General features: G+C 43.6%; 1 protein-coding gene across 1 annotated transcript in view; it reads left to right on the plus strand.

Moving 5' to 3' along the window:
* Positions 1 to 27,373, plus strand: part of SMC5 (structural maintenance of chromosomes 5) — a 166,611-nt gene that overhangs the window by 19,456 nt on the left and 119,782 nt on the right. Inside the window, exons 3-4 of the mRNA XM_088475720.1 lie at positions 16,674 to 16,726; positions 22,168 to 22,330. Of these exons, the coding sequence (XP_088331846.1) occupies positions 16,674 to 16,726; positions 22,168 to 22,330 (216 nt within the window). The remainder of the gene's footprint in view (positions 1 to 16,673; positions 16,727 to 22,167; positions 22,331 to 27,373) is intronic.

Below are 27,373 nucleotides of genomic sequence, written 5' to 3' on the forward strand. Positions count from 1 at the left end.
TAGCCCTGTGCCTAGTCCAGAGGCCACAACATCTGCCTCTGGACAGGCCAGCCCGATGGCATCCCAGACCCGGTCTGGCGCCCACCCTCCCCCATCCAAACGGGCGAAAAAACGGTGACAGCAATGGCGACTTTTCCCACACTCCTTCTGTGCTTGGCTCATATTCCTTTCTGGTCAAAACTTCCCTCTCCTTTCTTGTGAAATGTTTTTAATTTATTTTTGTACGTTTATGTTATCCGTTATTGATTATTTATTTTTGATAAAAAGTATCTTTGCCAGAAAAAAAGAAAACAAAATATTATGCCAATTGGTTTGTGTTTAAACAATAAATTTATGATAAAAATCTGACATTGTATTGTGGCATTATTGTACAAATGGGTTACATTTAATCCTGGCCCTAAAGGCAAAAAAGGACACAAAAAACCATTTCATTTGTAAAAAAAAAAGGCCTCTTGAAGGAACGTTTAAAAAATCACATAACGATGCAAATTCCACATTAAAAAAAAAAGGGGGAGCTAATTAAAACATGATGACATTATTGTCACAATAGGCCATAAACAACAAATGGAGGCCAAAAAAAACCCCAAAAAATGTACGCCAATTGATTGTGTAATCCTGACATTAGCAGGTATGATTTCCACCTGCGTACGGTTTTGTGCTATCCCAATAAACTGCTTTCCAAACACATACCAAGCCGGTTTTCAATACAACACTAATTGCTTTTGTGACCACCCGCGATTAATCGCTGCAACATCATGGAGTCCCGGGACGGAGGAGAAGGCCATCGCCAATGTGGTCGAGTAATCCAGACCCTAAACTGTGCGAGCATTTTGAAGGGAAAGACTATGTTCCAGTGACGTATGTGACGGTCCGAACACATTTGACGTTCGCATCTGCTAATGTGTGTACGCCCCAAAAACGCCTCGCCACGCCTGCGTTTTTCCATCTCCACCCCCGTCAACACCCAAAAACGCCCTGTTCTGTCAATCACATTTGACATGTCACTTCCTGTACGCTATTTTAGGAACGACAGAAAAAAAGCTCGCAATCTGCCGTACGCACATGCGCAGTGTAACACCGACGCATGCGCGGTTAGTCAACATCGGAACGCAACGAGCGTACTGTTGGTAACGTGCGGCTCTGAATGAGGGCCATTATTCATAACGCTGATATAACGCCAATTAATCGATTTAAAAAGAAGTTGACACTTTTAAAATAGGACACTTCTAAAGATAGGGCACCCAGCCAAGGCTTAGTCCAGCCTTCTAAATCATTTTACTGAATGCTGTGAATATATGAGTTGAAAAAAAGGCAGTTACGTTCACCAATAAATTATATGTAAATAAATGTTTGAGGTAAGTAATAGGTATTGCTCCTGTCCATTGCGCTAATGATGGCAGCTCTCCCTAATAGTAACTCATGTATGAGTGCATATATCAGCTTTCGTCACTATCTTAATGTGCGGCTTGGGTGTAGGTGGAAAATGGCTACATTCGCCATTTAAATATGCATAAACATGAGGACACAGTACTGAGTAGTAAAAACTACTCGCTACCCGCCGACGTACGTTTCACCACTAAAGTTTTATCAAGGCAACCCGAGTTTGCCGTGAGAGTGTCTAATATTCACATAAGATGACCAATCATATGGTCCATCCAAATCACATGCTTGCGTTGACCAATGGGTATGAGAATACCCCTTCCTCTCTCGTTCTAACTTGTCACATGTATAGGTATCAGCCAATAGAATTTTATTAACTTTGTGAATAGAGAAAAAAGAAGAACGGTAATTGTTCATATTCATAAAATCCATTAAATAATGGATAATTAAAGATGATAGTTAAGAAGGCTATAATAAATAGTGTATACCCCAGAATGAATATATATATATAAATAGAGATTAATATTATATTCTATGATACACATCGATGATAATCGATGTGTTAGAGATTTCAATAAAGATAAATCAATCAATTAATCAACATGAAAAATAAATTGGAAATGTAGTGCAATGCCCAAAAAATCATAGAAGTGATATGGAACAGTGATATAGTACATAAAAGTGATATAGTACTGTGCCCAAAGAGATTGTGTAAAAGAGTGATCGTGCAAGTGACACATGAAGATGGGGACGAACAAAAGGAATGGTCTCCAATAATAAAAATATAGAAACGTGAATTAAATTAAAAGTGAAAAAGAATTCCTACTGATAAAAAAAATAATTATAAGACAGTAAGATATTATAGTGAAAAATAGTGAGTAGATAAGGTAAATAAAATATTGATATGTGCTTGTGCTCACAAAAAATTGTTAATTGTGAATAAATAATAATATATTGATAAAATAATTAAATCTAGTTAAAATATTTATATAACTAAATATAATCCAGGGTTTTGATGTACTAAATGACCATTTATATGGCAATTGGTGTTAATATAGACCAACAGATTTAACTGCGATCACTGAATTAAAATCTCCCCACCATAACAATCCCTAACCATGAGATCGTATTGGTAGGGAGGTGACTCAAAACTATCACCTACCATACCATCAATCTACACAAAGCTGGTACCTCCAAATTTCAACCTATTAGGAGTACAATAGTGCCATCAGTCTACATGGGACTGGCACCTCCTAATTTCAACCTATTAAAGATGTAATTTAAAATAAACATGAATCAGTGTATTACATCGTACCAACTTCAATATTGTTAAATTGGAATATTAAAAATCACAGAAAAACATAAAGGGACTCACAAGGATCAACATAAATATCTATGTGACCAGATGTATAAAGCTATGATGAGCAACCAGACAGGATACATAGAAATGGATTTGAATGAGAAACAATACACCTTGTCCAAAATAGATAACTGAATTGATACCTGGACAGTTAGTGTAAGTTGTCAAAATATACAAATAATTCATCCTAAAGTACCCGATCATCGAAACGATATATAGAGAAGATCTAATCTAAGAAAGGCAAAAAACTATTAAATTCATTAAGGCCATTAGGATAAGTGCATTTCATCAAAAAGATCATTTTCGTCTCAAATTTAAGAAGTTCCTTATCAAGGTCACCACCTCTTATACCCAGTTGGATCGGTTTCATTCCAAAAACTTGTAAACCTTTAGGATTTCCCTTGTGAAATTGTAAGAAGTGTTTAGCCACTGGAGTGAGGGTTTTAAATTTGGCTTTGTCAATGCTGGAGTTTTTAATACTATTGACATGCTCCAATATTCGTACCTTCAAAGGTCTGATCGTTTTCCCAACATATTTCTTGTCGCAAGGACATCTTAGCTGATAAACAATTCCTGCCGAATTACAATTAATGTAATTGTTGATATTCCATTTCTTTCTTGAATCATCAAAATAGAATTTGGTTGGAATCATGTATTGACATGCTTTGCAACTTTTGCAGCTGAATGAACCATTGATAGGATAAATAGACTTCTTAATCGATGTTAAATGACTCTGAACTAAAAGATCCTTCAAATTCTTCGAACGTCTCCAGCTCATTTGGATCTTCTTGGGCAGTAGAGTGGCTAGATCATGATCTGTAAATAAGATTGGCCAATGTTTTTGTAAAATTGAATTTATATCTCACCATTTGTTATTAAATGTCCCCACATATCTCACTGGTTCCTGCTTATTAGTTTTTATTTTTTGAACCAATAGAGAATTCCTGTGGTAAGACTTAACATTGTGCTTAGTTCTGTTAATCAGACGATTACTATATCCTCTCTGGATTAGTCTCTTACACAATTGTTCTTCTCTTTTGTGATAAGTATGATCTTCTGAACAGTTTCTTTTAGTTCTCAACATTTCGCCTTTAGGTATTGCTTTCAAAGTGGCTGGTAAATGGGAGCTTGTGAAATGAAGAATGCCATTAGTGAGGTTCAAACTATTGGTGCTTTGGGATGGTGAGAAACAACTACTGGAAGAATTTATGGATATACTCAACAGCAATAGTTTGAACCTCAAACTTACAGGAGAAGCGAGTCAATCCTCAGTCCATTTTCTAGACCTGACCATCAATATTCTAGATAATGGTCGTGTTACCACCGATATATACAGAAAACCTACTGCCACTAACAGCATTCTTCATTTCACAAGCTCCCATTTACCAGCCACTTTGAAAGCAATACCTAAAGGCGAAATGTTGAGAACTAAAAGAAACTGTTCAGAAGATCATACTTATCACAAAAGAGAAGAACAATTGTGTAAGAGACTAATCCAGAGAGGATATAGTAATCGTCTGATTAAAAGAACTAAGCACAATGTTAAGTCTTACCACAGGAATTCTCTATTGGTTCCAAAAATAAAAACTAATAAGCAGGAACCAGTGAGATATGTGGGGACATTTAATAACAAATGGCGAGATATAAATTCAATTTTACAAAAACATTGGCCAATCTTATTTACAGATCATGATCTAGCCACTCTACTGCCCAAGAAGATCCAAATGAGCTGGAGACGTTCGAAGAATTTGAAGGATCTTTTAGTTCAGAGTCATTTAACATCGATTAAGAAGTCTATTTATCCTCTCAATGGTTCATTCAGCTGCAAAAGTTGCAAAGCATGTCAATACATGATTCCGACCAAATTCTATTTTGATGATTCAGGAAAGAAATGGAATATCAACAATTACATTAATTGTAATTCGGCAGGAATTGTTTATCAGCTAAGATGTCCTTGCGACAAGAAATATGTTGGGAAAACGATCAGACCTTTGAAGGTACGAATATTGGAGCATGTCAATAGTATTAAAAACTCCAGCATTGACAAAGCCAAATTTAAAACCCTCACTCCAGTGGCTAAACACTTCTTACAATTTCACAAGGGAAATCCTAAAGGTTTACAAGTTTTTGGAATGAAACCGATCCAACTGGGTATAAGAGGTGGTGACCTTGATAAGGAACTTCTTAAATTTGAGACGAAAATGATCTTTTTGATGAAATGCACTTATCCTAATGGCCTTAATGAATTTAATAGTTTTTTGCCTTTCTTAGATTAGATCTTCTCTATATATCGTTTCGATGATCGGGTACTTTAGGATGAATTATTTGTATATTTTGACCACTTACACTAACTGTCCAGGTATCAATTCAGTTATCTATTTTGGACAAGGTGTATTGTTTCTCATTCAAATCCATTCCTATGTATCCTGTCTGGTTGCTCATCATAGCTTTATACATCTGGTCACATAGATATTTATATTGATCCTTGTGAGTCCCTTTATGTTTTTCTGTGATTTTTAATATTCCAATTTAACAATATTGAAGTTGGTAAGATGTAATACACTGATTCGTGTTTATTTTAAATTACATCTTTAATAGGTTGAAATTAGGAGGTGCCAGTCCCATGTAGACTGATGGCACTATTGTACTCCTAATAGGTTGAAATTTGGAGGTACCAGCTTTGTGTAGATTGATGGTATGGTAGGTGATAGTTTTGAGTCACCTCCCTACCAATGCGATCTCATGGTTAGGGATTGTTATGGTGGGGAGATTTTAATTCAGTGATCGCAGTTAAATCTGTTGGTCTATATTAACACCAATTGCCATATAAATGGTCATTTAGTACATCAAAACCCTGGATTATATTTAGTTATATAAATATTTTAACTAGATTTAATTATTTTATCAATATATTATTATTTATTCACAATTAACAATTTTTTGTGAGCACAAGCACATATCAATATTTTATTTACCTTATCTACTCACTATTTTTCACTATAATATCTTACTGTCTTATAATTATTTTTTTTATCAGTAGGAATTCTTTTTCACTTTTAATTCACGTTTCTATATTTTTATTATTGGAGACCATTCCTTTTGTTCGTCCCCATCTTCATGTGTCACTTGCACGATCACTCTTTTACACAATCTCTTTGGGCACAGTACTATATCACTTTTATGTACTATATCACTGTTCCATATCACTTCTATGATTTTTCGGGCATTGCACTACATTTCCAATTTATTTTTCATGTTGATTAATTGATTGATTTATCTTTATTGAAATCTCTAACACATCGATTATCATCGATGTGTATCATAGAATATAATATTAATCTCTATTTATATATATATATTCATTCTGGGGTATACACTATTTATTATAGCCTTCTTAACTATCATCTTTAATTATCCATTATTTAATGGATTTTATGAATATGAACAATTACCGTTCTTCTTTTTTCTCTATTCACAAAGTTAATAATATTCTATTGGCTGATACCTATACATGTGACAAGTTAGAACGAGAGAGGAAGGGGTATTCTCATACCCATTGGTCAACGCAAGCATGTGATTTGGATGGACCATATGATTGGTCATCTTATGTGAATTTTAGACACTCTCACGGCAAACTCGGGTTGCCTTGATAAAACTTTAGTGGTGAAACGTACGTCGGCGGGTAGCGAGTAGTTTTTACTACTCAGTACTGTGTCCTCATGTTCATGCATATTTAAATGGCGAATGTAGCCATTTTCCACCTACACCCAAGCCGCACATTAAGATAGTGACGAACGCTGATATATGCACTCATACATGAGTTACTATTAGGGAGAGCTGCCATCATTAGCGCAATGGACAGGAGCAATACCTATTACTTACCTCAAACATTTATTTACATATAAATAATTTATTGGTGAACGTAACTGCCTTTTTTTCAACTCATATTCACAGCATTCAGTAAATGATGTATGTTGATTGCGGTAATCATACACTCTCCTTTATGTGAGCTATTGTAGTGAGATCTGTCTGTGTTAATCAATCTGACAAGACCACTACTGAAATTTAATTATAAGTGATCTATACATTTAAGCCACATATATAAGTGCTGAATGCGGATCAAAGTATATACATATGATCTTTACATGTGATTATTAGAGAGAGCTGATATTCTCAGTGAATTAAGCAGGAATATTGCTACAATAGTTACTTTTTCTTATTGTGTTTATTCACATATCAGTATTTAAATTGTGAATGTAGCCGTTGTTCCCAATTTACATATCCACAGCATTTAGTAATTGACAAATGCTGACTGCTGGTTCTTATATATGTTCTCTGTATATGCGCCTTCTGTAGGTAGATTTGTTTACATTAGTTAATTGGACTGGATCATTGCTGAAATATAATCATAAAGGATTTATTATGGTAAAATAGTCCTCTTCATTAAACTAAACTAATTTATTGGGTAATTATAAACCCATGAGTGAAGCTACATATATGATCTGATGCTTATGAAACATTTTCAGCATTATAATCAAGGCTTCCTTATGATGTCCCAGTAGATACAGATTGGCGAATTTATTGCAACAGTACTTACAACAGTGTTTCTTCCTTTATTTAAAAAATTATTGAGCAATTGCAACTGTTGCAGTATTTGAACTGCTGGATTAGAATTCATACAGAGAGATACTTACCAGTCTCCAATTTATTATTATTCCGTTAGTAATAGTATACATAAGGTTCTTAAACCTATAAGAGAGGTCTTCTATATGTGATATACTCTGACCCAATTTTGGGCTTAAGGAACACTTAATCACAACATTTCATTAATTAGTAATCACATATACTGCTCCAGCGAATAATTAATTAATTTTGCTTATGCAACATAGCATTTGCTTTATGTGAATAAAAACATTCTTTGCTCCCAGCGGCAATACAGAAATACTTTATTAATAGATGGTGTATTTTCAGGTGGATATATATGATCTATGACTTGAAATGCTTACAGAGACACATAGAATTCACTATATATTTTAGTTTGGTATGTAATTATTGATACCATATTTCATTTCACTTTAGTTTTGCTTTTTAAAACATTTAAATAAAAGTTATATTTTATAAAGGATTCATTAGTGCGCCAACAAAGAGGACATTCTTGTTCTCATTCTTTTTTCATGTTTTTACCAGTAAACTAGAATACCTGCTACATCAGGGCTCGAAAAATCCTGGGCGCCAGGTCACCATGGCGACTAAGATTTTAGTCCTGGCGATCGGGATGTCCAAGCCACCACCCCTCGCCACCATCGCAGCTCCATTTGTCGGGCACCCGCTGAAATTTTACCAGCGGGCACCCGACTCCCCGCAGCTGCAGCCTGAGCTCACTCCTGAGCTCCGTCGTCGGGCTTCCCCACTGGCACTATGGGAGAGACATCATGACGTCTCTCCCATAGTTCCGAAGAGCGGCAGACGGCAGTGGACGCAGGATCCTGGCCTAAGGTAAGTATTGTTTTTTGGGGTTTTTTTGTGTGCGCGGCACACTTAGAGGGGGCTTATTACTGGGGGCACTATTAGACTGGGCTTAGTACTGGGGGTACTATTGCAGGGGGCTTACTACTGGGGGCACTAATACTGGGGCTACTATTAGAGGAGGCTTAGTACTGGGGGCACTATTACAAGGGGCTTACTACTGGGGGCACTTTTACAAGGGGCTTACTACAGGGGGTACTATTACAAGGGGCTTACTACTGGTGGCACTTTTACAAGGGGATTACTATTGGTGACACTATTACAGGGAGCTTACTACTGGGGGCACTTTTACAAGGGGCACTATTACAGGGGGCTTACTACTGTGGGCACTATTACAAGGGGCTTACTACTGGGGGCCCTATTACAGGGGGCTTACTACTAGGTTGGGCATGTGTGGTGGTCTATACAAGCTTTCATAACTTTGGTAATGGACGATTGGCTGGCTCCTAAACTTTTAAGATGGTTCCTAGATTTTACAAAAATTTGTCGAGCCCTGTGCTATATGAAGGCTGTCTTTAGGTACTTTTGGGAACCGTGCTTAAAAGTGTCTGACCATTTCCAGAACATCTACCTCCGCATTGTAGTCCTAAAGTGGTGTCTTTCTCAGCAGGCTCAGGATGACTTATTTCTCATTTCATACACCAGCTTGTGAGGTGCGGCGGGCGTGAGTGGTAGCCCCTTTGTCCTCCCTCCTATGTGAGATTGGTGTGGATTATGATTACTAGGTGTAAAGGCTACCACACTCACACTGTAGGGTCGGTTAATTATATGTAGTCAGGAAGCCGGCGGTCCTGACAGTGAAAGCCCGGCATGGGACTAATGATAGTCTTCTAAATACTGACGCCTGTCATTAGCCTCATGCCGAAATTTCGGCGCTCGGCATACCAAACATAGGTAAGCCGGATGTCAGGAGCTCATAGCCGCGGGAGGGGGAGGGTTAGGGTTAGGCATCCACCCCGGGAGGCCTAGGGTTAGGCTAGGGGAAGGGGGGGTTAGGGTCTGGCACCACCGGGGTGAGGTTAAGGTTAGGCACCCCCCTAGAAGGGTTAGGTTTAGGCACTAGGGGGGAGGTTAGGGTTAGGCACCCCTAAAGGAGGGTTAGGGGGGGAGAGGGGATGGTTAGGGTAAAGACTCACCTCAGTCGGGATCTTCATCTGCCGGCCTTCCGGCGTCTGTATTTCATCCACTGGGCTTAGGTCCGGCGGTAATACATACTGATTCCAATTATATAAGTATTATTATTTAACTTTTTTTTTTTTCTGTGAGAAGGGGCGCATTGGACCTACTACAGATCTAAATTAGTGGATTATTTACTTGGTACCTTCAAGTGTCAGGATTACCCTTACTTGCCTATTCTATTATTGGTGCATGCCTTTAAGGGGAGTGAATGATAAGTGTTAGATCGCCTTTTTAGTTATGAAGAGATGGGCTCAGCTGGATGTTGAAATGATTGCATCTCGAATGAACCACAAGGTAGAGCTATTCTGCATCATGACCAGGGAACCTTAGGCGTTCCTAGTCTACTGTATGACTGTCCCATGTGGTTTTCATCTGATTTAGCGGCTTCCTCCAATAACTATGCTTTTGCGCATTCTCAAAAGGGTAAGGGAGAAGGGATTCATGTAGCATAGATTGCACCAGGCAGCCAAGGGTCATGGTACACGGATAGCTTTCCCGCTAGGCTACTTTAGCGGGGCACCCGTTCTGATTTTAAAAGGATAAAATGCGCTCTGCCCTTATGGAGGCGCCCCTGTGCCCCACTTACCACAGCCTGACGCCAGCGGGTAAATGGCGCCGCACCTCCCGCTGTGTTGCTGTGCCTCTCTTTGTCCCCATCTTGCTTCTTTCTTCTTTGTGTTATTTTCATCCACTAAGATTAATGAGTGTGCAACAAGCTTGGAATTGGATCAGTAACAGTAAATTGTATTCCTTTTTTGTTGCTGGCATTTCTGCTTATAACATGTATCTCATGTCATTACAAATGTTTAATGATGCCATTGTGTCATTTAAAGACACTTTTAAAAAAAAATATCCAAATACGCCTTAAACACTCGCCTGCAATCTTAAAAATACCTGTCCCATTTAAACAGCACCTCCATATACTTGTCCTACATCATTTAACCCATTTTCTTGCTTTTTCACCCCAAAAATGACATGACATTATTGGCCAAAATAAGCTAATTAAAAAATTATTTTTGCCTAATTAGTCATTAAGGAGATTGTCTCAGTAATTCTGAACAAGTCCTGACAGTTTTTGCCAAAAATAGGGGTTTCACACATCTGTTCACCTACTCAGGAGGTGATGAAAACGTTTTTGCAGCAAATGGTATAGAAAATTTGCACCCGTGAAATGTCACGTCTAATAAGATTGCACGATAAGCCATTTTCCATGAAAAAAAGCTTCATCATGCTTAATTAAATTCTCCCCTCTCTCTTTTTCGGGGCTGGAGTTGCCACTTAAACTATCTTGTAGCTTTAAACCAAAGCTCCCCCCCCTGCAACACCGTAATGCCAGTTTTACTTTGGGTGTCTCAGGAGTAGGGCATGTTTAGAGGCGCCGCTATGCAGCCCATATTGTAGCTTTGTTCCAGAAGTTCAAACCTTTTTACAGGGTGTGGTGTATATTAAACCACCAGTTTCATCTGCCGGTAGTGCTGTGGGATGTTAATCTGGTCCTATCTGCTCTCAAACGTGCTCCGTTTGAGCCTCAGTTCGTTACTTGGAAGCTGGTATACCTTATGGCTATTGCCTCAGCTCAGCGTGTTTCCGAGCTGGGGGCTTTGTCTTGCAAGCCGTCTTTTCTCGTATTCCATGACGATAGAGCGTTTCTCCGCACGTTTCCTACATTCCAGCCGAAAGTTGTTTTGGCTTTTCACTTAAACTTTCTTGTTTTTCCTCTTTCAGCGACTTCCTCGGATGATCTAGCTCTGCTCAATATCATCCGAGCTCTGCGGATTTACTTGGACAAGACCTTCTGCCCGTCGCACAGACTCTCTGCTTGTTCTTTACGACGCACATAAACTTGGTTGGCTGGCTACAAAGCAGATCATTGCGCTTTGGATCCACTCATCACTCAAGCTTATTCTACTGCAGGGAATTGGCACCAGACTGGTTGTCAGTACATTCCGCGGTGGTGACCTCCTGTGTGACTCGACACTGGGCTTCGGTGGAACAGGTCTGTCGTGCAGCTACAGTACCTGGTCCTTTGTCCACACATTTGCAAATTTTTACCGATTCCGTATTTTTTTGCCTCCGGTGATGCCCACTTTAGGCGTACAATTCTCCGGTCAGGCATCCTGAGTGTTCACTCCCCTGGGGGCGGCTGTTGAACATCCCGTGGGCCAGTGTCCCCCAGTCGTGCTACCAGAGAAAAGAGGATTTTTGGTCACTTACCGTTGAATCCTTTTCTCTTAAGCAGGCTGGGGACACTAGATTCCCTCCCGCACGCCCAGTCATTCCAGGTTTTGGTTCTGTCTTTTCCCTACTGGTTTGTTTTTGGTTATAACTGTTTCACTGGGTTACTGCTACTCCTTATCGTACTCTTTTGAAGTAGTACTGGCATGATGGGGTTGCAGAGTGGAGGAGCTTCGGTTTAAAGCTACAGTATAGTTTAAGTGTCACCTCCATCCCCAGCCTGCAATCCCATGGTCCAGTATCCCCCAGTCTGCTTGAGAAAAGGATTCAATGGTAAGTGGCCAAAATCCTCTTATCAGTTGGGGAACATGTATTTGACTTTTTTTTTTGTACAATTATTGTTGTTCGTACATCTCAAATTTGTTATTTTTCCTTCATCCACTAGGGGACACTGGAGGCTTCATGACAGTGGGGTATAGACATGTGCTAACTGGGAGCTTGCACTTTAAATTTCAAAACTGTGACTAGCTCCTCTCCCTCTTTACCCCCCCTCCAAGCTCAGTCTTAGTTTGTGCCCGAGGGGAGCTGGTAGTGTTATACACTTCTCTTAAGGGTTATGTCTTTAGTTATTAATAGCACTGCTGCGCTGAAGATAATGAATGAAGAAGGACAGGCAGCGGCTGCCACTGCCAGTCTGCACTGTTGGAGCTGCCGACTAGCAGCGTAGCCAGGTTCTTTGGATGTCAGATCCGCCATCTTGGTCGATGCAGTTTGCATCTGTTATGTCGTATCTCTGCTGAGCTGGAGGCTGCTCGAAGGGAGAGAGAAGCTTCCAGGTCAGCTACTCTAGAGGAACCGGCATGGGTGCAGTCCTTAGCTAAATCAGTGGAAGGGATCACAAAAGCCATGGCTCCTTCCCGTGCCACGGCAACAGGACCCTCTTCACAGGCCTCAAAAAAGAGACTGTATCCTCAATCCTCCAGTCAGAGGAGGAGGATATGCCAGTTCTAGAAGAGGGCGAATATGCTCCAGATTCACCTTAAGAGCTCCAAGAGGAGCCTGAGTCTGTTTCCGAAGGGATAGAGGCGTTAATTTCTGCAATCTGCCAGGTATTGCAGATAAAGGAGGAGGACAAGGGCCTGCACAGTAGTCTTTCTTTTTAAAGAAACAAAGACAGAAGAACTGGATTTCAGAAGAACTGGATTATCTTCTGATTTCAGCTTGAGAACATCCGGATAAATAGTTTCAGATGTCCCTGTGGCTATTATCTTCTTATCCTTTTCCTGCAGATAGCAGGAAATCTTGTGAGACTCCTCCTGCAGTAGACCCTTCGGTCTCGCGTCTGTCTAAGAAGACTACGCTACCAGTTCCGGGAGCCACGTCTTTGAAAGAGACGGGAGATTAGAGAATACTCTCAAGTTCATTTATACAGCTGCAGGGGTGACACTGCGTCCTTTAAATTGTGAGCTGCTGGACTAACAAAGCTATTGAGCTTTGGGCAAGATAATTGGCTGACAGGATGAGAGACCATCTACCGATGGAGGAACTTATTCCTTTAGCAGAGCATATAGGTGAAGCTGCGGCTTACCTTAGAGAGGAGTCCAAGGACATTTGCAATCTTGCCTCCTGAACTTCAGCTCTGGCGGTTTCAGCATGTAGAGCACTTTGGCTTAAACAATGGCAGGCTGATGCAGAATCAAAGAAAGCTGTGGAAGCTCTTCCCTTTATGGGAAGTGTCTTATTTGGAGCGGAACTAGATAAATGGATTTCTCAGGCTACTGGGGGTAAATCCACTTATCTTCCGTCTGCTGCTTCCGTCCCCTAGAAGATCTTACTCTGGACCCTCGTTTCGGTCTTTTCGTGCCCCGGGACGTTCCCGTGGTCACTTCAGAGGAGGATCTACAAGTTCCCGTGGTTCCAGAGGACATGGAAGAACCGCAACAACATCTACACAACAGGAGGATAAGTCCACTACCAAACCTAGTGCATAACGGGCTTCTCTCTCACCTGGGGGACCCCAGGGTGGGAGCACATCTTCGTGACTTCACAAAAGTATGGACGAAATCCTGTACGGATGCTTTGGTTCGAGACCTCATCACCCATGGATACAAGCTCGATTTTCAGTTTCAGCCTCCCCCTTGGTTTTTCACCACCGGTTTGCCAGTTTCCTACGACAGTAGTGTCTTATTACAAGAGGCGATAGACAAACTTCAATCTGCGCGGGTTTTGGTCCACGTTCCCAAATCTCAGACCGGGCAGGGTTTCTACTCCCAGTTTTTTTTGTAGTTCCGAAGCCGGACTGCTCGGTCAGACCTATTCTAAACTTGTAGAATCTCAATCCCTACTTGAGGATATTCAAGTTCAAGATGGAGTCCCTGCAGTCGGTTATTGCAGGACTGGAGGAAGCAGATTTCATAGTATCTCTAGATATCAAGGATGCCTACCTTTACATCGCTATCTGGCCACCTCATCAGCCGTTTCTGAGGTTCGCCATTCGGAACTCACATTTCCAATTTCACGCCTTTCGGCTTATCAGTCCCAGGGTTTTCATGAAGGTTATGGCAGTGATGATTAGTCTCCTTCGGCAACAAGGGATCACGATTATCCCTTTCCTGGATGAACTCCAGAGAACAATTATTGCTGAAAATCGCTGTGACTCACAAGCTTCTCGTAAGTCACGTGTGGATCTTGAATTTACCCAAGTCTCATCTGCATCTGACACAGAGACTCCTGTTTCTGGGAATGATCATGGACACACTGTCAGTGGGTTTTCCTTCCTCAGGAAAAGGCAGCCTCCTTTCAGGAGATGTTGAGGATGGTTCTTCGACATCGTCAGGTATCGGTGCATGTCTGCATTCGACTTCTGGGATGGTGCTGGCATTCAAGGTGATTCCTTACGGACGTTTTCACTCCAGACTGTTTCAACTCGACCTCCTTTCCCAGTGGTCAGGATCCCATCTTTTTCTTCACCAACGCGTGAGATTATGTCCCAGAACTCTGATTTCCCTTCTCAGCACACCTATTGGAGGGCAAGATATTCGGAGTGTGGGATTGGTCTCTCCTCACCACGGATGCGAGTCTGAGAGGATGGGGGCTGTGACTCAGGAACACCACTTCCAGGGCTGCTGAACCTCGCAGGAAGCGATTCTGACGATAAATATCTTGGAATTACGGGCAGTGTTCTACGCTCTTCAGCTAGCATATCACCTGTTGTGGGGCCGAGCAGTCAGAGTTCAGTCGGACAACGCCACAGCAGTGGCTTAGATAAATCGACAGGGTGGCACCCAAATACGGGCGGCTATGTAATAGTTAAGCCGCATCCTGAGCTGGGCAGAAAAGTTTGCTGTGGCAATTTCAGCAATCTTCATACCAGGTGTCGACAACTGGGAAGCAGATTACCTCACCGGTACTGGTTCTTCCACAGGATTCACCAACTTCAAGATGCTCGGATGTCTTTAGAGCTCTTCGGATTTATGTGAAAAGGACTGCAGCTATACGTAAAACAGACGGTCTGTTTATTTTATATGACTCTGCTCGTCCTGGTTGGCCAGCTTCCAAACAGACGCTTGCCCGCTGAATTCGTCTGACCATCAGACCGGCGTATATGGCCTCCTCCAAGGAATATGTGTGTGCGTGTACATGTGGTTGGGAACATAGATTGTAGGCTCCACTGGGGCAGGGACTGATGTGAATGTACAAATATTCTCTCTGTAAAGTGCTGCGGAATATACAGCATGTGCGCTGTATAAATAAGGAGCATCCTTTTTCTATTACAGTGCATTCCACTCGTTCAGTGGGTTCCTCATGGGCAGCTTCTCGCGGGGTTTCCATGGAGTTGCTTTGCTGGGCGGCCACTTGGTCTGGCCGGCATACTTTTTATCTGTTTTTACAGATTATGAAACGTTTGCGGCCTCTGCAGCGCAGTATGTGCTGTTTTGCAGGATTTTCAGCGCTCTCCCGGCTGTGATGGGAGCTCTGGGACGTCATGAAGCCTCCAGTGTCCCCTAGTGGATGAAGGAGAAAACAGGATTTTGATACTTACCGATAAATCCCTTTCTCTGATTCCATAGGGGACACTGGACGCCCACCCTGCGCTGTTCCTTTCTGCCATGGTTGTATCATTATCTGTTAGAACTGTTTAAGGTTTTCCTTGTTTTATGGTCATTCCAATCTTTCTACACTTCCGTGTTGTGGTTATGTGTACTTGTTTTACCTCCTCCTCTTCCATTTATTTTTGTCTTTCCAGCTCTCCTCAGGCACAGTTTCCCAAGACTGAGCTTGGAGGGGGAGGAGCTTGTCACACTTTTAAAATTTAAAGTGCCAGCTCCCACTTAGCACACTTTTATACCCCACTGTCATGAAGCCTCCAGTGTCCCCTATGGAATCAGAGAAAGGGATTTATTGGTAAGTACCATAATCCTGTTTTTTAGATTTAAAGGTTTAGCTGTTGCTCATCCTGGTAATTGGCCTTGATCTTATTAGTGTGATATTTAGTTTTTTAGTTTAGCTCAAATGTTTATTCCATCCATGGCATACAGAACCAGCACAGATTCTGGAGTTAAGCTGGGTAGACACTATGCGATTCTCAGCCCATCATGGCTATATCTGTCCAATATGGCCGATAATTGTGTAGTGTGTACGCAGCACCAGGGCCCAACAGTTGTTCTTAAACCTGTTGGATTAACTCTCAAAATAACGTGCACTGCACACAAAATGTTGGTCTGATTGTTTTGATATCATTCAAATAGTGCAGTATTTACGGACCTTGACCCAATGTCCGCTGTCTTTGTACCGAGACACATTGGCGAGACGATTTAGAATCGAAAGGATTGTTTGCAACTAAACCATATTGGGTATTGTGTACGGTGTATATCGGCCATTTTTGGGATCGTTTTGGTCGATCTGAATATGTATAGTTGTTTGCATCATTGGGCAAAATCTTCTAGTGTGTTACCCAGCTTTAGTTGAAACCTAGGACTATTTCACTTGGAAAAAACTCAAATTATCACCAGCAATAACTGCATTCTGTTTAACTTTTTTTTTCCTGTTTCAGGTTGGATTTTATGTGAAGCGTGGATGCCAGAAAGGAATGGTGGAGCTCGAATTGTAAGCATTTTACTTGACAGAAATAGATTTGATGTATTTTTAATGCTAGGCAGTCTTATTGCAGCCCACAGAATCTGAATTGTCAGTTTTTGTTGCTAAAGATATTCATAATCTGTCATTACTATTTTTAAAAGAATAATAGTCAGCATGTTTATACATTTGCAATTGAAATGTTGTGCACACAACAGCAACATTCTGAAAGAACAGCAAAGCAGAACAATGTTGTTGGAGGGAGCAGTATTGGTCACTGATATTGCTGTACCTTCTGAAGGATTTGTCATCAGTGCAGGTTTAGCAGTGGAATTGTAGACCTTATTAATATGAATAATGCCAGTTACTCTGCCCTTGACCACAACACATACACAACTTATATCCCTGCAGACAGGTGTATTACTCTTTGAAAAGTCTCTGTTACTGATGTCTGGTCTGCTGGTAAAGAGTAGCAGCCACATTCGGCACTGGGGATCAGGTGCTGATTATCCAAATATCATGGCTCTCAGGAAAAAGGCAGGGCTTTATAACAACCTAGAGAGAAAATGGTAGACTTACCAAGATAACTCCTTTTCTTCGAGGTCCATAGGGTCCACAGGGATACCATGGGGATATTATGGTTGGAAGACCAGGCACCAAACAGTTAAAGCTTTGGCTCCCAGAATGCCCTGGGTCCTACTCCATATATACCCCACCCCTAGCCATAGGACTTCAGTTTAGTTAACAAGCCTAAAGGCTGGAGAAGGAAGAACAATCGTACACCAGAAACACTCTTACAGAAGAAGGGAATCTGTGACCGAAAGGAAATCACCCAATGAAGCCAGGTGCGTCAGGGTGGGCGCCCTGTGGACCCTATGGACCTCAAAGAAAAGGAGTTATCTAGGTAAGTCTACCATAACTCTATATTTCTTCTTCGTGGTCCATAGGGGTCCACAGGGATACCAGGGGGATGTCCTAAAGCAGTTCCCCTAGGGTGGGGGATGCTCCTGAGCAGAAAAAAGAAATTGTCGCCCAAAGGAAGCATCCTGGGAGACAAAAGTATCAAAGGCATAAAACCTAAGAAAAGTGTGGATAGAAGACCACGTGGCTGCCTTGCACAATTGTTCAGCAGAGGCACCACGACTGAATGCCCACGATGGCTCTATAGAACGTGTAGAATGGGCTGTCACCGTGCTTGGGACAGGTAGATCAGCCTGTGTGTACACCTGAGAGATAGTCATGCGTTACTATCTCACCAGAGTCTGCTTATTAGCTGGCCATCCTCGTTTGTGAAAATCATATAATACAAAAAGAGAATCTGATTTTCTAACACAGTTTGTACGCTCCACATAAATACGTAGAGCACGTACTACATCCAGGGAGGCTTCACCTACAGAAAGGTATGGAGCCGGAATTGGTATGAAATACCGTCGGCCGCATGGCCGGCGGTTCGATTCCCGTCAGCGGCAGCCCGACAGTAGCAGAGTGCGACGCAGCGGAAGCCCGACAGCGCTGGAAATCCCGATCGTGGATAGGTAAGTATCCACTAACCTAACCTAAGCCCCTAACCCTCCTTAGGGGTGCCTAACCCTAACTTCCCCCCCCAAGTGCCTAACCCTAATCCCCCCTCTAAGTGCCTAACCACCCCCTTCCCCGCTGCCTAAACCTAAGTCCCTCGGGGGGGTGCCTAACCCTAAGTCCCCCCCGGGGGTTCCTAACCCTCCCTCCCCCTAGCCTAACCCTCCTGGGGGGGTGCGTAACCCTAAGTCCCCCCCGGGAGCCCTAAACCTAAACCCACGGCTGTCCGCTCGCGGCGCCCGGCATCACTACGATCGTGATGCCGGTCTCCCGGCATCGGGGAAATGCGGGCGTCTACATCTAGACGCCCGGCATTTCACCCTTGCCGGGATAAGACAGTCGGGAAGCCGGCTGCCGGTATTTAGGCAGTCGGCTTCCCGATTGCCTCCCATGGAGCCTGTAAAGCTGGAACAATTTCTTCATTAACATGAAAATGGAACACTACCTTAGGAAGGTAACCCTCCCTTGTATGAAGAACAGCTTTATCCTGGTGAAAAATCAAATATGGGGAGCGACAAGAGAGCACTGTCAAATCCGAGACTCTGTGAGCAGAAGAAATAGCAAGAAGAAAAAGTGTCTTTGCTGTCAACCACTTAATCTACAGAGTCTAAAGGCTCAAATGGGGAAGCTTGTAACCCAAGATAAACTAAAGATAAATCCCACGGTGCTACCGGTGGAACAAAAAAAGTCTGAACTCGCAGGACTCCTGGGAAAAAAATTCTAACATCTGGTAATGAAGCAATCTTCCGGAACCAGACTGACAGTGCAGAAACCTGCACTCTCAAAGTGGCCAGGCGGAGACCATTGTCTAACCCTGCCTGCAGAAAAGCCAGTATCCTGGAAATCCTAAACACCTTAGGATCATATTCCTTATGAGCACACCATTGACTAAAAGAATGCCAAACTCTGTAATAGATGCAAGTAGAAGAAGTCCGGATGTCGGCAGGGACCCTGCTTTAGCAGATCCTGCCACCGAGGAAGAGCGAGGATACGGATGGTCTACCGACAGATTCTGTATGTCGGTGAACCAATGACATCTGGGCCAAGCCGGAGCCACCAGTATTGCTGTTCCGCCTTCCTGCTTGAATTTCCTGAGAACTCTTGCGTGCAGGATGGGTCTCTGGACCTGGCCCCTTACCCGGTTGTGGCGCGACGCCATGAGATCTATCTCTGATAGACCCCATCTGTTTACCAGGAGCTGAAACACTCCCGGATGGAGAGTATACTCTTCGGCGTGTATGTCCTGGCGACTTAGGAAGTCTGCTTCCCAATTGAGTACCCCCGGGATGAATATTGCCGAGATGGCCGGAAGATGACGTTCTACCCAAATGAGAACCTTTGTCACTTCCTTCATGGCTGCATAACTCCTTGTGATTGATTGAGGTAGGCAACTGAAGTCACGTTGTCGGACTGGATCTGGACAGGCCTGCCTTGGAGCAGGTCCTGTGCCCTGACAAGTGATTTGTTTACTGCTCACAGTTCCAGAATGTTTATTGGCAGATGACTTTCTTGATTTGTAGCCAAATGATCCACCACCTGCATCATAACCTGGGACAAAGAGGTAAACCAAGATGGCTCTTGTCCAACAACAGGTAAACCGGACTGGTAAGATGGTACTTTGTAACAGTCAACACCAAAACCCTCCTTTATGTCCTGTGAGGACACACAAGCCTTACATAATTTACATGAAACCAGCACAGGTGGATCCCCCTCCTGTTTCCCTTTTATTTTTTTGACAAATTCAAAGTAAAGGCACAATGTGACAGCCTTCACAAAATCTCAATGAATGTGAAGTACTTCAGAAATAAATAAGTAAAGCTTATAATTGACAGAAATAAAAACAGTATCAGTCAGCAAACAGCAAATAGTCACATAAAATGCACATGTAATATAATTAGAATTGGCTCTAAATCTGCTACAGCAATGCAAAGGAATGATAGGACATGTATGAAGCTTTGTGAAGTGATCAAGTGCAGAGTGATAAACGACCAACCACTCAGCTCCCAGCTGTCATGTTACAGGCTGTGTTTGAAAAATGACAGTTGGGAGCTAATTGGCTGGTTGCTTATCACTCTGCACTTCATCACTTCCCAGAGCTTCATACATCTTCCCCCGTATACCTAAACCAAGGGAGAAGTACACAGGGAGACTGACCCAGACCCTCCTGAGACCACGGCTACCGGATGCACTGTGTGGACCGTGAGTTTCTCGTACACGTGGAGGGTAGGCGGAGCAACCCAGATGCGTAAAACCCTCGTAGGGACTGCATATGGGTCGGGGGAGGAGCTGTCTTGGGAGTGCCTATTTCCCCTAAGCTGCTTTAACCAGCCAGGTACGCTGACCTCATGGCAGCAGATTGCACCTGCTACCGATCCCGCAATGTCAAACGATAGGGCCCCGGCTGGTGTTGTAAGGATGCGGAAAATCCCTGGTCCTTACAGCAGCGGCTTCTGGTGCGTCTCTGACACCAGAAGCAAGGAAGTCACCAGCACAATTACTTATGTTGCTGCCTGCCAGAGGTAGATGGAGTCGCAGTACATGCTTCTTAATACAGACGCCGGGTACTGCCAACTCAAAAAACTTAAAATAAAATAAAACCTAAAGTAAAAGCTTAGGACTGCTCTAAGCAGTCCTCCTGTTACAAAGGTGCGCCTGAGTCCTGCCACACCAAACAACAAACTGGGAGCCAAAGCTTTAACTGTTTGGTACCTGGTCTTCCAACCATAATATCCCCATGGTATCCCTGTGGATCCCTATGGAACCCGAAGAAGAAATGCTGATTTATTCATACAAGTTCAATTCCTGCTAATACCCCTTTCACACTGCCTTCAAATAACCCAAGTTACTGCACATGAATGTGCAGCTACCTGGGTTTCTGCGTAGTGTGGAAGGGCCCAGTTGAAATAACATGGCATTTCAACCTGGGTAAAAAGCAGGGTTGAACACGGCGGTGCGATGTGAACATGTAATTCGGGTCGAGGCGACCCGGGTCCTATTCACTGCCTAGGGAGAGCTGGCGCTTGGTGATGATCTCATCTCCAAGCGCCGACTCAGTAGCGATGGCGGTGACTTCATCAACCCAGCATCAATCCCGGGTCGGGCCGCCAGTCTGAAAGGGGTCTCGGGCAGGTCCTGCCTATTGCGATGTGAAAGGGGTATAAGTGGTGGCAAATAAAGCATGTATGTGCTAGGGCTCAAATACTTCCAAAATTTGGTGAGCCACTAGCCTAACACCTAAAGGTGTGTCCTCATTCACTAGTGCAACAGTCACACCAAACGGCCCTTCTCGGCACGCCAGGTCCCTTCTGACTCCGTTAACCTCATGCGTCTTTTTCGCATCTTTTTGTCACCCCAAAATGTATCTTTTAGTCTGATTCTGTATACAAAGTTCTACGATGTAGTCACACCAAGGTTACTGCTTCATATTCAGACTTAAACGCACACAGATATACAAGTCTTGCATATCAAATTAATCAGTGCAGTCCCGTGAAGCGGTGAAAAAAACGCTCAGTGCAAGCCGTGTCACACGGGACCAGAAGGCTCACTACTGCCATGTGTCTCGCACCGCATGGAGTATTGAGGCTAGGTGTATGAGGACACATCTGTAGCGAATATTTACCGTTGATGAAAATAGACCTCTGAAAACTTTTTGTCATTACTTTAACACTATCCATGTTTACTTGGGTAATGTTATTATTTTCCAATTTCTGATTTATTTATTTATTTTTTAATGTCTAGCAAAACAGCTCTAATAGAGCAATAACTGAATAGGTTTTAACTGCAAGCTTTAAAGTGTGCTGCTTTCATTTTCACTTTTCTTCCTGTCATGCATACATTCACACATACCAATAGCTGTTTCCACACTGAACAAAGGTTCTCTCTTGCTATATTAGGCATAAGGCTTCTGGGAATCTTGTCATCACTCGTGAAATTCAAGTATCAAATAATCAGTCAATGTGGTACATCAATGGCAAGAGTACATCTTTAAAGTTGGTTGAAGAGATGGTGGCTGCGTTGAACATCCAAGTGGGGAATCTTTGTCAGTTTCTCCCACAGGTAAATCTGTTCTTGTTTTTGTAGTGTCCTAGTGAATCAGTTTATTAGTGACTGCATTTTTTTTTTATGATTCCTCGTTTTTGTGCTACATCTCTAATATCTAGGATTTTTATTTTCTCCATCATGAATAGAGGGCTCAGAAAGGAGTTTGGGCACGTTAAGAAATAAGCAGTCACTATGCTGCCTATACCAGAAAATTGAATGGAGACACCGGCGCTAAATCATTAAAATCTGGACTGTTAAAGGACCGCGTTTGGGAAACCCAGCTCTAGACTGCTATTGAAGTCCATACTTCTACCAGATCTATTTTTCATATACGGGACATAGCTACACATGATCTTTTAACACTTCCAATTGGAATAAGGAAGATAAGACAATCAAAAGAAGGGAAGTGTTATTTCTTTGAATACTTAGTGGTGAAGGTTTAGCGCCGGAGTCTCCATTCAATTTTCTGGTTTGGTGTATTTTGTATTCGGGTTAAAGGGTGTTAACCCTGTTTGGAAACAGGCAGCTCTAATCTTATTCTTTTGCGCCAGAAATTTCTGTACTATGCTGCCTATGACAGCATATGAATTTTACCTTTCATTTACTCTTCAATTTTTTTTATTTTTTTTTAAGTAGGGGGACACTAGAATGATTATTTGGTGAAAGACAAACATGTTTGATTTTCACCAAGTAGTTGGAACTACCGTTTCTAGCCGTTTTTCAGCGTGTTTGAGCAAACGGCTGATTATCGTTTGCTCCCACACACTAGACGATTTTAATTCCAACTAGCCAACTAGTTGGCTGGTTGGAAAGATATCGTTCTAGTGTGTGGCCAGCTTTAGTTATTAGCCACCACAACTGTTTTCATACAGGCTGTTACGGATAGTGAGTAAACTGGTCTCTAGGAGTTTGAGGATGCAGTAAGTACTGGTGTTTACAAGCACAGAGCCTTAGGACTTAAGCTGGCCACACACTAGACCAATTTACATCCAACCAGCCAACTAGTTGATTGGTTGGAATGAAAATCTGGTAAGGTATGAACGCAAATGACAATCAGCAATTTGCTCCAAAACGCCGGAAAATGGACAAAAACTGTTTTTCTGAACAAATTGTTTAGATCAAACATTTAACAAACTTGTCTGAACAACCATTTTCATCTGTTTTCTGGCATTTAGGAGCAAATTGCCGATCATCATTTACTCCTATTCCTTACCAGGTCTTGTTCGGCCCTGAACTGAATTAAGGGCCTGATTCATAGATGGATGGAATTGCAGAGCTGCACACATGCGGCTGTGCAATTCCATCCATCTAAAAATGCAAATGCAGCAGGAGGTGTCTGTAGGAAACACACCCTCTTGCTGCAGCTGCGATCTCATCTCTACGACCGAGGTCGCAGCCTGGGATTGCTGATGGTTGCCCCTTTCGGCCAGGCTGCGGTAGCTGAAGCTTACTGCAGCCTGACTGGGTCCTGTCAGCTTGCAAGGCCTGGAAATCTGCGTCCACCGACTCAGATCTTGGCCTCGTCCCTCCCGGAAAGCGAGGGCAACATGCCCGTTTCCAGGATCTTTACCCAGAAACACTCCCAAACGCTGCAGCCTGTCAATCAGGCTGCAGATGGGGATGTGTGCTAAGCATCGGGTTAGCACACATCTCTGAATCAGGCCCTACATTTTTAGTTTCTTCTGCCTGTTGATGCTTTCAAATGTAGAAGATTGGATGCTTTGGAAAGGCTAAGAGTTCACAAGGAGGAAAACAGAGAGAAGCTTAAGCTAGGTACACACCTATACAATCGTCGGGGCATTCTATTGATTTCAATAGATTGGGCAGCACAGACGGTGTAATGGTTAGCATTACGGCCTCACAGCACTGAGGTTGTGGATTCGACTCCCACCACGGCCGTACCTGTGTGGAGTTTATATATTCTCCATGATCCTGAAGAAAATGGGCTTCTCTGATAGTGTGGTTGAGACCATATTTAAGGCTAGAAAGCCTTTTCAGCTAATAATTATAATAGGGCCTGTAAATTATATAGCTTCTGTGTGGGAAGTTTTGGGATGTCCCTATGGTTCCAGCTTCCCCCAACAGGATGGCTTAGAAATTGTGATTTATTTTTTTTCCTGTTCTATTTTAATTCAAGTTGATGGTTTTAGCAGAACGTTTTGCTCTTGCTTTTTGCTGGTTTCGTCTATATTTACTCTGTTCTGTGGGCATTGGTTAGTAAATGACTGACTGCCAGCAGAGTAAAGGATATGAAGCAGGAGTACATTTAGACTTTTGTCAGATTTTTTTAAAGTACCCAAACTCCTGCAAACTCATAATTCCAGTGTCCAACATTGTATTCAGAGAAATGGATTTAACATACGTATAAAATTCTATTTTATTTATTACACCTACAGCTTAGAATATTTCAGCAGTCAACTAAACTTTTGTGTTATAAGCATACATTAGAACAAACTTACAATTAGACTTAAGCAGGGTACACAATGGAGCAATATCGTTCCAATTTGGGCCATTTGCCCAAATCAGAACAACAAATCAGGCATTTTGTGTAGTTTGTATGCCCGATTTACTCACTCCTTTGGTCGTTAGAGATATCACCCGCTCGGCTTTGCTGCACAGTCAGCCGGATGATATCGCATGCGGTGCCATGCTAGGTAATGAAGGACAGAATGAAGGATTGTTCCATCCCTCATTACATCCATGGCCGGCAATAGAAATCTTAGGGCCTGGTACATTCATGTTTTTGGGCTCCCATATCCCTTCCCAGTAGGTACATGCAGGTCGGCATTTAGCTCATCGCCTGTGTCTGTCCAGCCTTATCCCCAACTGTGTTTCTCAGCCTTATCCTCACCTGTGTTGCTCCAGTCTCAACCCTCATCTCTCCAGCCTCTTCCTCACCTGTGTCACTCCAGTACCATCCGTCTCCAGCCTCATCCCCTGTGCCTCTCCATCTGTAGCCATCCACTCATATCCCCTGTATCTCTAAGCTTCATCTGCATCACTGTGTCTCTCAGATTCATTCCCCAGCCCATGTCTCTCAGCTTCATTGCCCAGCCAGTGTCTCTCATCTTCATTCCCTAGCCCCTGTGTCTCTCAACCTCATTTTCCACAGCACCCGTGTCTCTTGGCTTCATTTTCCCCAACTCCTGTGACTCTCAGCTTCATTTTCTCCAGCCCCTGTGTCTCTTGACTTCTTTTTGCAGCCTCTGTGTCTCTTAGCTTAATTTTCCCCAGCTGTGTGTCTCTTTCCCCCAGCCCCTGTATCTCTCAGCTGGATTTCCCCCAGCCCCTGTGTCTGTCACACCCCTTCTTCCCCAGCTTGTGTATGTCACCCCCCCCCTTCTCTAGCCCGTGTCTGTCACACACACCACCTCTTCCCCAGCCCCTGTGTCTGTCACACACCCCTCTTCCACAGCCAGTGTGCCTCTCAGCTTCATTTTCCAGCCCCTGTGTCTCTCAGCTTCATTTTCCAGCCCCTGTGTCTCTCAGCTTAATTTTCCCCAGCCCCTGTGTCTCTCGCTTCATTTTCCCCAGCCTGTGTCTCAGCTTGATTTCCCCCAGCCCCATGTTCATCCCCTCTTCTTCCTCAGCCCGTGTCTTTCATACCCCCCTCTTCCCCATCCCCTGTGTCTGTCACACCTTCCCCATCATCTGTGTCTGTCACACACCCCCTCCTCCCCAAACCCTGTGTCTGTCACACACACACACCCTCTTCCCCAGCCCCTGTGTCTGTCACCGCCCCTGTGTCTGTCACCCCCCCTCTTCCCCAGCTTGTGTATGTCACCCCCCCCTTCTCTAGCCCGTGTCTGTCACACACACCCCCTCTTCCCCAGCACCTGTGTCTGTCAAACACCCCTCTTCCACAGCCAGTGTGCCTCTCAGCTTCATTTCCCAGCCCCTGTGTCTCTCAGCTTCATTTTCCCCAGGTGTGTCTCTCATCTTTTCCCCTGCTTCTGTGTCTCTCAGCTTCATTTCCCCCAGCCCTTGTCTCTCTCAACTTCTTTTCCCCCAGCCCTTGTGTCTCTCAACTTCTTTTCCCCCAGCCAGTGTCTCTCAGCTTGATTTCCCCCAGCCCCATGTTCACCCCCCCCTTCCTCAGCCTGTGTCTGTCACACGCCCCTCTTCTCCAGCCCCTGTGTCTGTCACTTCCCCAGCCCCTGTGTCTGTCACCCCCCCCCTCTTCCCCAGCCCCTATCTGTCACACACCCCTCTTCCACAGCCAGTGTGCCTCTCGGCTTCATTTTCCAGCCCCTGTGTCTCTCAGCTTAATTTTCCCCAGCCCCTGTCTCTCTCAACTTCTTTTCCCCCAGCCAGTGTCTCTTAGCTTGATTTTCCCCCAGCCCCATGTTCATCCCCCCCCCTTCCTCAGCCTGTGTCTGTCACACACCCCTCTTCTCCAGCCCCTGTGTCTGTCACACACCCCTCTTCCCCATCCCCTGTGTCTGTCACAGACACCCCTCTTCCCCATCCCCTGTGTCTGTCACAGACACCCCTCTTCTCCAGCCCCTGTGTCTGTCGCACCCCCACTTCCACAACCCCTGTGTCTGTCGCACCCCCCTCTTCCACAACCTCTGTATCTCTCACCCCTCCCTCATCCCCAGCTCCTGTCACACACCCCCAGCCCCCATGTCTGTCACCCCCCCCCTTCCCAGCTCCTGTCATACCTTCCCATCTCCCCCAGCCCCTGTGTGTCACCCGCCCCCCCCCTTCCTTCATCTGCAGCTCCTCACCACCTGCCCCGTGACTCTAGCCAAGCCCGGCTCCGGCCAACACTTACCTGCTGCGCTGCCTGTGTTACTCTTTCCTGGCGACTCTGTTTTTTCTAGATCCAAGTTGAAGAAAGGACCTCTGACGTCACAGCCATGTGACTGCTACGGCAGGGCCAGTCAGCTGCTAGTGTTACTATCCACGTGGGCATAGAGGGGGAATATAAACCTGTGGCAAGCGAAGTGAGCCATCCTGCCCGAAGCGCGGCGAGCGAAGCGAGGTCACATGGTTGTGATGTCTGAAGTCCTGTACAGCACCTCGTTCTAGACCTAAGCCTGTTGTGTCAGACCC

The sequence above is a fragment of the Taudactylus pleione genome, unplaced genomic scaffold, assembly GCF_031769625.1.
Source record: "Taudactylus pleione unplaced genomic scaffold, aTauple2 ptg000177l, whole genome shotgun sequence".
In the NCBI taxonomy this organism is placed as follows: domain Eukaryota; kingdom Metazoa; phylum Chordata; class Amphibia; order Anura; family Myobatrachidae; genus Taudactylus; species Taudactylus pleione.